Here is a 14228-nt window from a genome sequence, read left to right as displayed (position 1 = left end):
GCAACACTTTACAGTGCCAGTGACGCAGGTTCGATTCCCGTCACAGTCAGTAGAGTTCTCCCCGTAACTGTGTGACCTTCTTCCGGGTGCTCCAGTTCCCTTCCACAGATGAAGACATATTGAGTCGGTAAAATGGTCATTGCAAGTTGTCAGTTGATTAGGTTAGGGTTAAATCAGGGTTGTCGGAGGCTGCTGGGCAGCATGGCTCAAAGGGCTGGAAGGGCCTGTTCCATGCTGTATCACTAAATAAATATGTTAATAATTAATTAATATGTTAATAAATTTACTTTGCCCTTTGAGCCAGTGAACAGTAACTACACAGTACGAGGTTCACTAGCTTTGTAACTGGAATGTGGAATGTGGAAAAAGGGCATCCATCCCTCAGTGCTACTGATATGAGAATTTGTGTTGCAAACCAGAGGCACTTTCAGAGAATTCAGAGGGGAAGGCAGTGGGGAGCATCTTGCACCACAGAACCACAGAGCACATCTGCAAGGAACCCTGCCACAAGAATGCAGCACCCATCGTCAAGGACCCCTATCATCCAGGCCATGCTCTCTTCTCATGAGAATGAGAGGAAAGAGAGAATGAGAGGAGAGATAGAATGAGAGGCGCTTATAAAATTATGAAAGGGATAGCTAAGATAGAGGCAGGCAAGACAAGAAGTAGGGGACATAGCCTCAAGATTTGGAGGAGTAGATTTAGGACAGAGATGAGGGGGAACTGCTTTTCCCAGGAAGTGTTGAATCGGTGGAATTCTCTGCCCAATGAAGCGGTGGAGGCTTCCTTAGTAAATATATTTAAGACAAGATTGGATAGTTTTTTGCCCAGTAGGAGAACTGAGGGTTTTGGGGAAAAAGAAGGTAGGTGGAGATGAATCCATGGCAGATCGGTTATGATCTTATTGAATGGTGGAGCAGGCTCGATGGGCCAAATGGTCTATTCCTGCTCCTATTTCTTGTGTTCTTACTGCTACCATTGGGCAGGAGGTACAGTAACCTTAGGTCTCAAGTTCAGGAATAGTTATTACCCTTCAACCATCATGGATAGTCTTGGCAGTCCAGCTAGATGCAGTTTTTCATTGATTCCATTGTGTTTCCTAGTATTTACTGTGAATGCCCACGAGGAAATGAATGTCAGGGTTGTATATTGTGACATATACAACGTACTTGTGAGAAATCAAGCTGATCTTTGTGTATGTTGCTCAAGATTTCCAACATCTGCAAAAACTCTTGTGTCTCTGCATTTTCCACTTCCTGCTGTGACTGACTGATTAACACCTAGTGATTGGGTAACTACTAGATACTTATGTACTTTCCTCCATGCGCACTCAAGAGAGATAAATATATGTTTGGTGAAAAAGTAATTTTTGAGGTTTGGCGAGAGAACTGCTGAAGCCATTTCTGCTTATTGAGATGCAAACTATACATAATTACTCTCCAACAAATGCAGTTTTAGGTGGCCAGAAAATAACTGCACTATATGAGATAATGAGGTATTTACTTTCAAAGAAGTGTTCAAGTGTTTTACTTAAGGATTCTGAAAGAAATAATAAGAAGTAATGTCACTTCTTTGCAGGGAGGAAATATTCAGCCACCACTTTGCTTCCAATAACACAATGAAAACCATTAACTTAATCATAGCACAGAAAGAGGCCCTTCAGCCCGACTCTTTCATGCTGATTGTTGCCCAGCGAGCTGGTCCCACCTGCTCATACTTGGCCCACAGCTCTCTAAACCTCTCTTATCCATGTACTTAACCAGATGGCTTTTAAGTGTTGCTAATGTGTTCTGCTTTGCCCCCAATCAGGGTCATATGAAGCCAAGGGAGCAGGTGGTGGATAGTCGTATGAGCAAGCTGGTGCATATCACAAGTACTGGTTGGGTGACTATTGAGGCCAGGCAGACAATCTCTGAAGTGTATTGATCATGACTGGGCTCACCCGTCTTGTAAAGACACTGCCCAGAAGAAGGCAATGGCAAACCACTTCTGTAGAAAAAGAACAATCATGATCACGGAAAGACCATGATCACCTATGTCATACAACATGGCACATATCAAATGAACCAACGGGTCCATCTTAACCACTATTTCTGCCAGCTCATCCAAACAAGCACTAACCTTTGTGTATAGAAGCTGTTCCTGATGTCCCTTTTCAATCTTTCATTTCTGATCCTAATCCAATGCCTTCCTGTTTTTAGCAACCCTACCCTGTGAAAATGATTATGTGCTTTCACCCTGTCTATGTCCCACATGACAATATATACCTCATGTCTCAATTTCAGGGAATTAAAGACTGGATCCAAAAATATTCTGTAAATGTAATTTGAGGGGAAAACATAAGCCAGTCACCATGAAATCCAAAGTGGAATTCAGAAGGACGTTCTTTACCCAGAGATTGTTCAGAAATTGAGGTTCACTGAGAGGAGATTGTGGTGAATCACGGGAAGAACTGCTAAAACATAGTGGGCAAAGGGGACAGAGGACAGTTCTGATTGGTGATGGCTCAGGCAAACACCAGTATTGCTATAGAGTCACAGAGAGATAAGACTGTCGTCATTAAAAGACTATATATCCCTCATGATCTTGCTTACCTTTATTAGGTCACCTCTCAACCTATTACATTCCAGGGAATAAAGTCCCAGTTTACACATCTTCTGGTAACTCATACCCCCAGCTTATAAAACCAAAAGATATAGGAGCAGAAGTAGGCCATTCGGCTCATCGAATATGCTCTGCCATTCAATCATGGGCTGATCCAATTCTTCCAGTCACCCCCACTCCCCTACCTTCTCCCCATACCCTTTGATGTTCTGGCTAATCAAGAACCTATCTATCTCTGCCTTAAATGCACCCAATGACTTGGCCTTCACAACCGTTTTTGGCAACAAATCCCACAGATTTGCCACCCACTGGCTGAAGTAATTTCTGCACCTCTCTGTTCTAAATGGATGTCTTCAATCCTGAAGTCGGGCCCTCTTCTTGGAAACTCTTTAACTCCAAGATTTCTTTGTTACATGCCCTGCAGGTAATTGTTGAACTATTCGAAGTCCTACGCTTTCTGTTTAATCTTGTCTAGTTTATTTTGACTGGCAGGGTTTTTAGCCTACTGCGCTTATTCAAAGCGGACTGCCAACGAGTGCAGATTCTGGGGTCTGTGTGTGTTTTGAGAAAAATTTGTCTCATGGTGTTGCTTGGTTAAGCCACCGACATGCAGTTGGAATTCCTGTGAAAAAAACTCTTGTTTCTGTCTCAATATGGGAATCTGTCATTCCTCTACACCTAGGTACAGTCATCAGTCACTAGTGACGTTCTTCCTCTACCTAGTCTAGAGTAAAGGAAGGATTAAAGTTCTGATTTAACTCTGGGTGTAAATTGAGCAATGCCCTCTTGAGGTCAGATTGAATAGGAATTCAAAGGGCAATATTTTCACCCAGAGCGTGATCAGTGCGCTGCCAGAGGTGAGAGAGAGAGCCCAGCACAGGTTTAAATGGGACTCTGTGAATTGCATCAGGCCAGATCTGTGCTGCCATTACTGTCTGGTTTTGTGCAGCAGGATACAATACACAAAACTGCAGTGAACTGTGCCCTCTAGCATCACTGTGGGACTTGTATGCGTCCAGGACAAAGAAGCACGCTGGAAAAACCATTGTGGACACTACTGACCCTGCAAACTACCTTTTCCAAAATCGCCCTTCTGGAAAACCCTAAAGGGCTATTAAAACAAAAAAAACTTCACACCATCTTAAAAGTTTCTTCCTCCAGATAGTTAATCTGATTAACCATTCTAGTTAGCCCTCCCCCCATATCTATTACCCCCATCACTGCACTGTAAACACTTCAAAACAACTTTTTACAATGCTATTTACATTGTAAATATATGCTGGTATTTATGTAATTATACATATTTTATTTCATATCGATACTTTAAATTACAACTTTATTTTTATATAATTCTTTATTCTTTATAAAGGTTGAATATTGTTGTTTTTGTTGCATGTCACACCCTGACCAACACACCACAGCAAACTCCTAATACATGTAAACGTATACGGTGAATAAAGTTGATCTTTGAAGGGTAAAGGAGTGGGAGTGGTTTCAATGGAAAACTGGATCGGTACTTGCAGGACTATTAGAAAAAGGGATTCGGCCCATGATGTTACGTCGACCTTTTAACCTGCTCCTAGGTCAACCTAACCCTTCTCTCCTACATAGCTCTCCATTTTTCTATCATCCATGTGGGAGTGGGTCTAGTTCCATTGTTCTAGCACAAAATCAAAGGGCTGAATAGCCTCTCCATTACTATTCTATGATTCCAAAAAATGATGAGAGAAAAGACCCAGCTCCACATACTGGAAAAATGTTTGAAAAATTAACCACGGCAAGTGCTCCACTGTAGAGCTTCAGCAGAATGAATTTACACCATGAACGATGCCTGTCAATGCACGGCTCCGTCACACCTGGAATTTCTGACACGCTGGTCATGAAAATATCATGCGGAGAGGAATAGCAAGATGAATGAGCTCAGGATCAGGACTTTATACTTACTCTGGGATCTCATTTGCAAGATGGCTTGGGTAGAGAAAACAAGGAGACACATGAGATACAAAACAGACACACACGATGACAGATTGGCACAACAAGTCACACAACGTTGGACAAATTCCAGCAACCAGAGAGAACACACAGAGGAAAGCTTTAGACATTTTAGTAGACCACAATGAACAATAAAATTGCTTTGTATTTGGACTGAACAGTTACATGAGAACATTTAAAAGTGGTAGACGATACACTTCAACATTAAAGCAATTTGAAGAGCAAGAAATGGCCTGGCTCTTTTCATGGGAAAGGGCTTGAATTCCCTAATCATGCAGCTTGGAACAACACTTGAACTCTTTACAGCGTGCATTTTACAAATTACTGAAAGGGATTCAACTCCGTCATTTCGCAAGCCCTGCTGCAAAAGGAGGAGTGTTGGACACGGGGCTAGCAACCACCCATCCTGTAAAAACCCAGATCTACAGAAACTGCAACAGAAGCTCCAATGTCCTCATCCCTGGGAGACGAAGGAGAAGGTGGGCTACACCTGCAACAGTTTAAAAGACTGGCCCAGGACAGAGGACTTTGGCCACTGCTGCTATCGGGGGTCTGTGCCCCAGTAGGGGTGATGAGCTTAAGCAGGTAAAATGAAATCAGTGATATCCTACAGGGCAGACATTACCATGAGGTTTTCACCATAGGCCAGAAAATGACCTCAAAGCTGAATAAAGTTTTGTACCCCCAAACCAGCATATTTATACGAAGGGCAAAAAAAAAACACCACTCGGCATGAACTACAGATCAGAGGGACCTTCTATTGTTTAAGCTAGTCCTTAAGATACATTTCATCATGAGAATGTCTGCAGATAGTTAAATCTGTCAACATATGAGTGGAAAATATAGATGATGAATTCACTAAACCACCTCATTGTGTCTGTGGTATTAAAGCAGATGGCTAACACAGGGGAAGTGCCCACTTGCTCGAGTGATGAATGTTGCTGGGAAACCATAAGGACAAGGTAATCCATTTAGTACCAGACTTGGTGTTGGAAATAATTAATATGAGAGAAACATAACATACCTCCTTGTCACTGAGTTATGATACTCAATGAATGTACGCCCATTAAACGCAATAGATTCACTTTCACCTGCTGACTTCTCCTCAAGTGCTGCAGAATTGGAGAGAACAAAATAGTCCAAGATTTACATTCGATAGACACATTCAGAATAGAAAAGAAATATTTTCCATTAATCTTCACTCCATGAACCTCCCATACACTGACCTGGATTGCCCTAGAACTAGCACAGTCCCAGTGGTATCAGCTTGCCTGAATCTGACTCTGACATGAACCGAACTTCAGAAGACATCAAATTTTCTCAAACTCTTCTGTTGGAGATGAGCCTAGACTTTGCCAACTTTCCTCAGAAGGTAATCTGCCCTAGTAAATCTTCTCTGAACACAAAACATAGAACATTACAGAATGGTACAGGCCCTTCATGTCACAGTGTTGTTCTGACATTTTAACCTACTCTTAAGATTAATTTAATGCTTCCTTCCTACATAACCCTCCATTTTTCTATCATCTATGTGCCTACCTAAGAGTTTCGTAATGTCCCTAATGTGTCTGCCTCCGTCACCACCCTGGCAGAGCATTCCAATCCTTCCACTTACCTCTGACATCCCACTATACTTTCCTCCAAGCACCTTGAAATTATGTCCCCTTGTATCAGCCATTTCCACCCTGGGAAAAAGTCTCTGACAATCCACTCTATCTGTGCATCTTATCATCTTGTACACCTCTATCACGTTTGCTCTCAATCTCCAGCACTCCAGAGAAAAAAGTCCTAGCTGGCTCAACCTATTCTCATAAAATATGCTCTCTAATCCAGGCAGCATCTTGGTAAATCTCCTCTGCACTCTCCCTAAAGCTTCCACATCCTTTCTATAATGAAGGGACCAGATTTGAACACAATACTCCAAGTGCAGTCTTCCTAAAGTTTTAAAGAGCTGCAACGTTACCTTGTGACTCTTGAACTCAATCCCCCGACTAACAAAGGCCACCACAGCACACACCGTCTTAACAGCGCTATCAAATTGCATGGCAATTTTGAGGGATGTGGACCTGAAGATATCCCTGTCCTCAACACTGCTAGGAATCCTGCCATTAACCCTGTATTCTACCTTTAAGTTCAACCATCCAAAGTGAATCACTTCACACTTCTCCATATTGAACTTCATATGCCACTTCTAGCTCTGCATTCTGTCAACATCCTGTTGCAACCTGTGACAACCTTCTACACTATCCACAGCACCACCAACCTTCGTGTCATCTGCAAACTTACTAACCATCCCTTCCACTTCCTCAATCAAGTCATGCTCCCATGCACTTCTTCAGATGAGAAGACCAGGCTTGTTATTGGCAAAAACTGTTTCTCCTTCTGCAGACATTGCCTGACTTCCTGAGCCTTTCAGTATTTTTCGTTTTTGTTTCAGATTTACAGCACCTGCAGTTGTATTTTTATCAACCACGTTCCTGATGTGGTATCACCAATGCCTCATAAAAATGAAGGCCAACGTTGTTGCCTGACTCCCTATCAACCTGAACTCAAGAGATTCTGCAGATGCTAGAAATCCAGAGCAACACACACAAAATGCTGACAGAATTCAGCAGGTCAGGTAGCATCTACGAAGAGGAATAAACTGTCAACAATTCGGGCCGAGACCCTTCATCAGAAAGGGGAAAGAAGCCAGAGAAAGATGGTGGGGTAGGGGAAAGAAGTACAAGCTGACAGGTGATAGGTGAGGGGGAAGGGAAGTTTGTGGAGGAGGGGAATGAAGTAAGAAACTGGGTGGTGATAGGTGGAAGAGGTAAAAAGCTGATGAAGAAGGAATCTGATAGGAGAGGAAAGTGGACCATGGGAGACAGGGAAGGAGGAGGGGAACCAGAGGGAGGTGATGGCAAGTAAGAAGAAGAGAAGGGGTAAGAGGGAAGCCAGAATCAGAATAGAAAAATGGAGAATGGGAGGGAGAGAAATTATCAGACGTTTGAAAAATCGATGTTCATGCCATTAGGTTGGAAGCTATCTCCACAGCGGAGGGAATCAGTGATGAGTTGCTCCCCCTTGGAATTCATTACCATCGCCTCCCTCTGATATAACTAGTTTTACATCACACAACCATATGTTTCAAGCCATATCCTTAAGCAGCACGGCACCAACGCATCTGCTAGTGGGCATGCTTAGGCACGAACTAAACCCAATCAATGCATAAATTTAGCAACAAGAGGACCATAAATAAGATGCAGAGCCTGAGCTTAATATAATTCTTGGACACATCTCAAACCAGGCTCTGTCATAACAAAATCTTGCTTTTTGATGGGGGTGGGGTGATCGGAGAGATAACAGACTGCTAAATAAATAGGAATAGAAAAGCAGTTTATACGTCTGTAGTCCTCAAGTTTACTCAACGCACTGTAGAAATTCTGCCCTCTCTTTTGACATTATGAGGAGGTATTAATGGCGTCTGTTGTTACGAATTCCCTGATCATTAACCAGATACTGTGTTTCCCCACGTGATACTGACTCAAAGAAGCTTGGAAAGTCCCAGATCTGATTGTCCTTTTGCACTGAATTAGCAAAACGCTTGGCTGTTAAGGAGTAACACACCTGAATGGGGTGTGAAAAATGGGTGGGCGGTGGGGGAGGCAACAAGGGACAGTGATTCAAGAAAGGATGTGCTGGAACTAGAGAAGGTCCAGAGGAGGTTTTGGGGCAAAATGGCAGTGTAGTGGTTAGCACAACACTTTACAGAACTGGTGATGCGTGTTCAATTCCTGCCGCTGCCTTTAAGGAGTTTTTACATTCTCTCCATTAATGTGTGGATTTCCTCCAGGTGCTTCAGTTTCCTCCCACAGTCCACAGACATATAGTTGATAGATTCATTGGTCATTGTAGATTGTCCTGTGATTAGGTTAGTGGTAAATAGAGGGCTGCCGGGAAGAGTGGCTCAAAGGGCCAGAAGGACCTATTCTGCACCACATCCCAATAAATGAATGAATGAATGAATGAATAAATAGGTAGCGTGGGGAAATGGGATTAATTAAGATGTACAAAAGGGTTAGCACATATGTGATGGGCTGAAGGGCCTCTTTTTGTGCTGTACAATTCTGTGATTCTATGATCAATACCAGACTCAAACAAGAGCCCAGCACTTGCAGAGACGTCCTACACAATCTGAATTTAATAAATACTACTTTCAGCCTGTGTTGTTGTTGGAAGACTGGTTGACACATAAATGAAAATTCTCCCTGGACAATAATTGACTGATGTAGGTGAACTGGTCATTAAAAAGCTATAACTTATACAAAACAGGCAAGCATTTAGCTTTGTATATAGAATATATTTTTAAAAATCACGATTCTGCATTGTTTCTGGCCGGGACATTATAATTCTGTAAATGAATACAATATGACCTTACTGCACTGAACGGTATGTCTAGCTGTGAATCACAACTGGTTTTCTATGTGTGGCATCCATTAATCAACATCAATGAGGGGAGCTTGCTGAACTTAAGCTGAGGCATACCGAACTTTGGACACACGACACTTTGAGTGATGTATAACTGGCTGCTGTAATTGACCTCTGAACCTACATCACTACACAGTGACTACAGTTGAGAGCCTGGATTGCACAGCATGTGTTATAAGGTGAGGTCAGACAAACTTGAGGAACACACACAAGACACCGGAGGAACTCAACAGGTCGGGAAGCATCTATGGAGAGGAATGAACAGTCAACATTCAGGCGTAAACCATTCATCATGGGCCACGTCACAACACTTCTACTGCCTCCTCTCGGATTGCAGGAACAACACCTCCTATTCGGTTCCAATGAAGGGTCTTGGTCTGAAGTGTTGACTGTTCATTCCTCTTCACAGATGCTGCCTGACCTGCTGAGATACTCCAGCACTTTGTGTTTGTTCCTCCAGACTTCCAGCATCTGCAGAATCTCTCATGTTTATGTTGGATTCACTTGGGTTGTTTTCTCCTGAGCGGCAAAGGCTGAGTTGAGAACTGATAGAATTTTTTAAGATCATGAAAGGCATAGATGAATAGGCAGCTGGTATCTTTTTCCCAAGAATGAACTGTGCAGTACCAAGAGGGCATGCATCTAAGGTTAGAGGGGGCAAGTTCAAAGGATCACAGATTAATGTTATTTACCATATATATTTATATGTGTAAGGAACTTGCTGTGTTGTGTTGATTAGGGTTGTCATGAAACATCAAACAAAAATGTTCAACATATAAAGAATTATATAAAAAATAAGGCTAAAGGTCATATGTGCATGGCAAGTTTTCTTTACACAGGGAGTGGTAGGTACCTGGAATGTGATGGTGGAGACATTCAAGAGGCTCTTAGATTGGTACATGGGTGTGCATTGAAATGGAAGAAAATGATATGGTGTAGGCAGAAGGAATGGGGGAGGGAAGGAGGGAGGGAGAGAGGAGGAGGAGAAGAAGAAGAGCCCTTAACTCAGCAGTGGAGTTATCGGGGCACCGTCATGATGGTGTTTCCACAGCAAGCTATTCTTCCTTTTTTACGAGGCCGAGTTGCTAGCTCGACGCTCAACCCGACTTGGATTCGAACTCGGGAACCTTCACTCCGGAGTCTGGCGCTGATATTATTGCGCCACCAAGCGGGACATTTGATTATGAGTTGGTAATTAAATAGTTAATTAGTTTGGCACAACGTTGTGGGCCAAAGGGTCTGTTCCTGTGCTGTACAGATGTATGTTCCTGGCCACTGCACAGGATCGGAGAAAGCTGCAGAATGTTCTAAGCTCTAGCCTCCACAGTATCGAAGACATCTTCAAAAGGTGGTATCTCAAAAAGGTGGCAGTCATTATTAAAATCCCCGATCACCCAGGACGTGCCCTCTTCTCATTACTACCATGAAGAAGAGGGTACAGCAGCCTGAAGACACATATTCAACATTTCAGGAACACCTTCTTCCCCTCTGCCATCCAATTTCTGAATGGTCTATGAACCTATGAATACTACCTCAGTATTTTTTCTCTCTCTTTTTGCCCAACTTAGTTAATTTAATGTTTTATACTATATATACTCCTTATGGTAACTTAGAGATTTTTTCTTATGTATGGCAATATACTACTATCACAAAACAACAAATTTCACAACATCTGCTGGTGATACTAAACAATATTTTCTGATTCTGATTAAATAGTGCAGGTGAGGTTACTTGATGATTTGTGAGGACCCACTGGGCCACTGGACCCGTTTCCCCGCTCTGTCACTCTAAGGTGCTCACAGCAGCCCGGATTACTCTACCTTTCTCGCACCGCGACCCCGAGAAGCCGCGCTGACACATGCAGTCATAATCTCTTAGCCTCGGGCTGCAGACTCCACCGTTCCAGCAAGGGTTGATCTGCGCAGTGCAAGGGTGTGACCGGTAGTTGGAGATGCCGATGGCATTTCGAATATTTTCTCTCTTTAGCAGTGGAATGGATTTTATTGACATCTGGATATAAATACAGAAGAAAAAAATTCGCATATAATGATTGACGTGTTATATGACAGAACACCGGTGCAAAGTTACAAATGACAGAAGCAAGCTATTTGTTTTTACATTAACTTTCAAAGACTGTACAAATCATCTTCTGGATCATTCAGTTAGTTATTTTGTATTTGCAATGTTCGTCTTCTTTTACACATTGGTTGTTTGTCAGTCTTTGTTTGTGTGCAGCTTTTCATTGATTCTATTGCGTTTCTCTGTTCTACTGCGAATGCCCGCAAGAAAATGAATCCCAGTGTTGTATATGCTGCCATATACGTACTCTGATAATAAATTAACTTTGGACTTTGAATTTTTAAAACCATTCATTATGGTACTTGGAGTATGATAGCAATGCCCCTGAATAATTAGCCGACAGCATCACAGAGCACTACAGCACAAAGACAGGGCGTGCTGCACTTCTATTCTGCCTTGTCCCATCAACATACACCTGAACTATAACCCTCCTTACCCCTCCCATCCATGTACCTATCCAAAATTCTCTTAAATTTGGAAATCAAGCCTACATCCACCGCTTTCTCTGGCAGCTCAAACCACACTTGCACCATCCTTAAGTTCCCCCTCAGTTTCCCCTTAATTATTTCACCTTAACCTATGACCTCTAATTCTATTCTCACCCAACCTCAGTGGAAGGTTGGCTGAGACTAGGACTAGCAGTCATAGGTTAGGGAAAAAGTCTGCTTGCATTTACCTTTTCTCTACCTCTCACAATTTTGTATATCTTTATCAAATTTCCCCACATTCTCCCAAATTCTAGGGAATAAAATCCTAACCTATTCAAACTTTCCCAATAAGTCAGGTCTTCAGATCCCAGCAACAGCCTTGTAAATTTTCTCTGTACTCTTTCATTTGGGTGGCAGGGTAGAGAAAAATCCAACCAAAGGAGGTGTAAGGCACTCCTTCCCTCTGCTAGCCTGCAGGTCACCTTTGGGCGAGATGTAGCACCTGCTTAGAAATCCCCCTCTGGTCAGGGTCACGTGAAGCCATGGGAGCAGGTTGTGGATGGTGTATGAGCAGATGTTGCATATCACAAGCCCTGGTTATGTGACCACTGACATCAGGCAGACAATCTCTGAAGAGTATTGATAATGGCTGGGGTCACCAGTCTTGTAAAGACACTGCCCAGAAGAAGGCAATGGCAAATCAATTCTGGAGAAAAATTTGTCAAGAACAATCATGGTCATGGAAAGACCATGATCACGCACATCATATAACCTGGCATATAATAATGATGATGATGACTATTTCAAACTCATTGACGTACAGAAAAGCTGGATGAACTCAGCAGGTCGAGCAGCATCCGTCTTTTTTGTACGTCTTGATTTGACCACAGCATCTGCAGTGCACTTTGTGTTCAAACTCACTGACATCTTTCCTATAGGTAGTTGACCAGAACTGCACCCATTACTCCAAACTAGGCCTCATTATCTAATGCCACTTACCACATTAGGACAAACTCATTTGCAGAAGTGCAAAGGGCCTGGGGCGTCCTTGTGCCCGCTTGGTAATCTCTTGCTGTGATGGATCTCAATGGTCACTTTAGAGGTCATGTCAGGTATGAGGCATTGGAACTGTCTGAGAGTGGTTTGAGCCTTGGTCCTGGGGTGTTGACCACTTCTCTCACCAGCGGACATTGGGCATTTTGTGGTACCATCACCTTAAAGCTCACTTCGGTTTGACAAAACAACTGGGGCACAGGCAGGACAGTTTGGGAGGACAATGCAGAAAGACGACAGACTCCAATACTTCAGAATTACATACACTCAGTGGCCATTTTATTACGTACCTCCTGTACCAAAATAAAGTGGTCACTGAGTGCATGTTTATGGTCTTCTGCTGCTGTAGCCCATCTACGTCAAGGTTTGATGTGTTGTGCATTCAGAGATGCTCTTCTGCACACCAACTGTTTTAATGTGTGGTTGTTTCAGTTACTGTCACCTTCCTGTCAGCTTAAACCAGACTGACAATTCTCTGACCTTTACTCCAGGTGTTTTCACCCACAGAACCTCCACTCACTGCATGTTTTTTTTTTGTTTTTGTTTTTTGCACCATTCTCTGTAAACTCTAGAAACTGTTGTGGGTGAAAATCTCAGGAGATCAGTAATTTCAGAGATACTCAAATCACCCCATCTGGCACCAACAATCATTCCGTGGTCAATGTCACTTGGATCACATTTCTTCCTCATTCTGATGTTTGGTCTGAACAACGACTGAACCTCTTGACCACCTCTTCATGCTTTTATGCATTCGGTTGGTGCCACATGATTGACTGATTAGATATTTGCATTAACGAGCAGGTGTACCTAATAAAGTGGTCACTGAATATACGTATATTTTTTAAATTCTCTATACTTATTTTTATTTATTAGTTGCATGGTTTGTCATCTTTTACACATCGATTATTTGTCAGTCTTTGTATATGTATAATTTTTCATAAATTCTATTGCATTTTTTATTTTCCTGTAAATGCCCGGAAGAAAATGTATCTCAGGGTTGTATATGGTGGCATATATGTACTTTGATAATAAATTTACTTTGACTTTTGACTCTGATCAGAAGTGAAGTAAATAAAAAAATTCAGGGTGCACTCCACTACAAACAATGACCAGACACATACATTGAGAAATCAAATAACGGTTGGGAGATGTACCGAGAAGTTTCCGATTACTGAGCAAAGAACCTAAGGTTAATAAATGATTAATCATTTTTACTCAGGTCCCTGTGCTCAATGCAACAAAACCACTGATGATTCAAACTCTATTTACCTTTTGAATGGCACCCGTGAAGCCAGAGGTGATCGCAGCAGCTCGAGCGAATTTATTGAAATCCGGTGCTCCTCCCACATACAAAGCTTCCTTGAGGTTCAAACCTGTGTGTGGGGCCTTGGGATGAAGAACAGTGCACCTTTAATTATGCAAACTTATTGAGAAGCAATTTGTTTAGATAATTGCACATCAAAGATGAAGCAAAATGTGGCATAATATTTCAGTTGAAAGTCAGTCTGTCACTTTAACAACACAATTTAATTCTCAGGGTTCGTTGTTAAAATTGAAATGCAGGATCGTTGCATTGACACCACAAACGTCGCTCTCTAGAGT

At 42.3% G+C, this 14228-nt stretch overlaps 1 protein-coding gene across 13 annotated transcripts in view; it reads right to left on the bottom strand.

The window, feature by feature from the left end:
• Positions 1-14228, bottom strand: part of agrn (agrin) — a 523540-nt gene that overhangs the window by 14971 nt on the left and 494341 nt on the right. For 7 of the 13 annotated variants that reach the window (XM_073032309.1, XM_073032310.1, XM_073032315.1 and 4 more), the window contains 4 exons: positions 13896-14012; positions 10887-11076; positions 5621-5708; positions 4549-4572 (listed from right to left, as the gene is read on the bottom strand). In XM_073032309.1, the coding sequence (XP_072888410.1) occupies positions 4549-4572; positions 5621-5708; positions 10887-11076; positions 13896-14012 (419 nt within the window). The remainder of the gene's footprint in view (positions 1-4548; positions 4573-5620; positions 5709-10886; positions 11077-13895; positions 14013-14228) is intronic. The other 6 variants (XM_073032314.1, XM_073032317.1, XM_073032318.1 and 3 more) reach the window with 1 other exon arrangement.

The sequence above is a fragment of the Hemitrygon akajei genome, chromosome 29 (assembly GCF_048418815.1).
Source record: "Hemitrygon akajei chromosome 29, sHemAka1.3, whole genome shotgun sequence".
NCBI classification, from domain to species: domain Eukaryota; kingdom Metazoa; phylum Chordata; class Chondrichthyes; order Myliobatiformes; family Dasyatidae; genus Hemitrygon; species Hemitrygon akajei.
The sequence above is the reverse complement of the archived record's forward strand: the minus strand, read 5'-3'. Positions and strand labels throughout refer to the sequence as shown.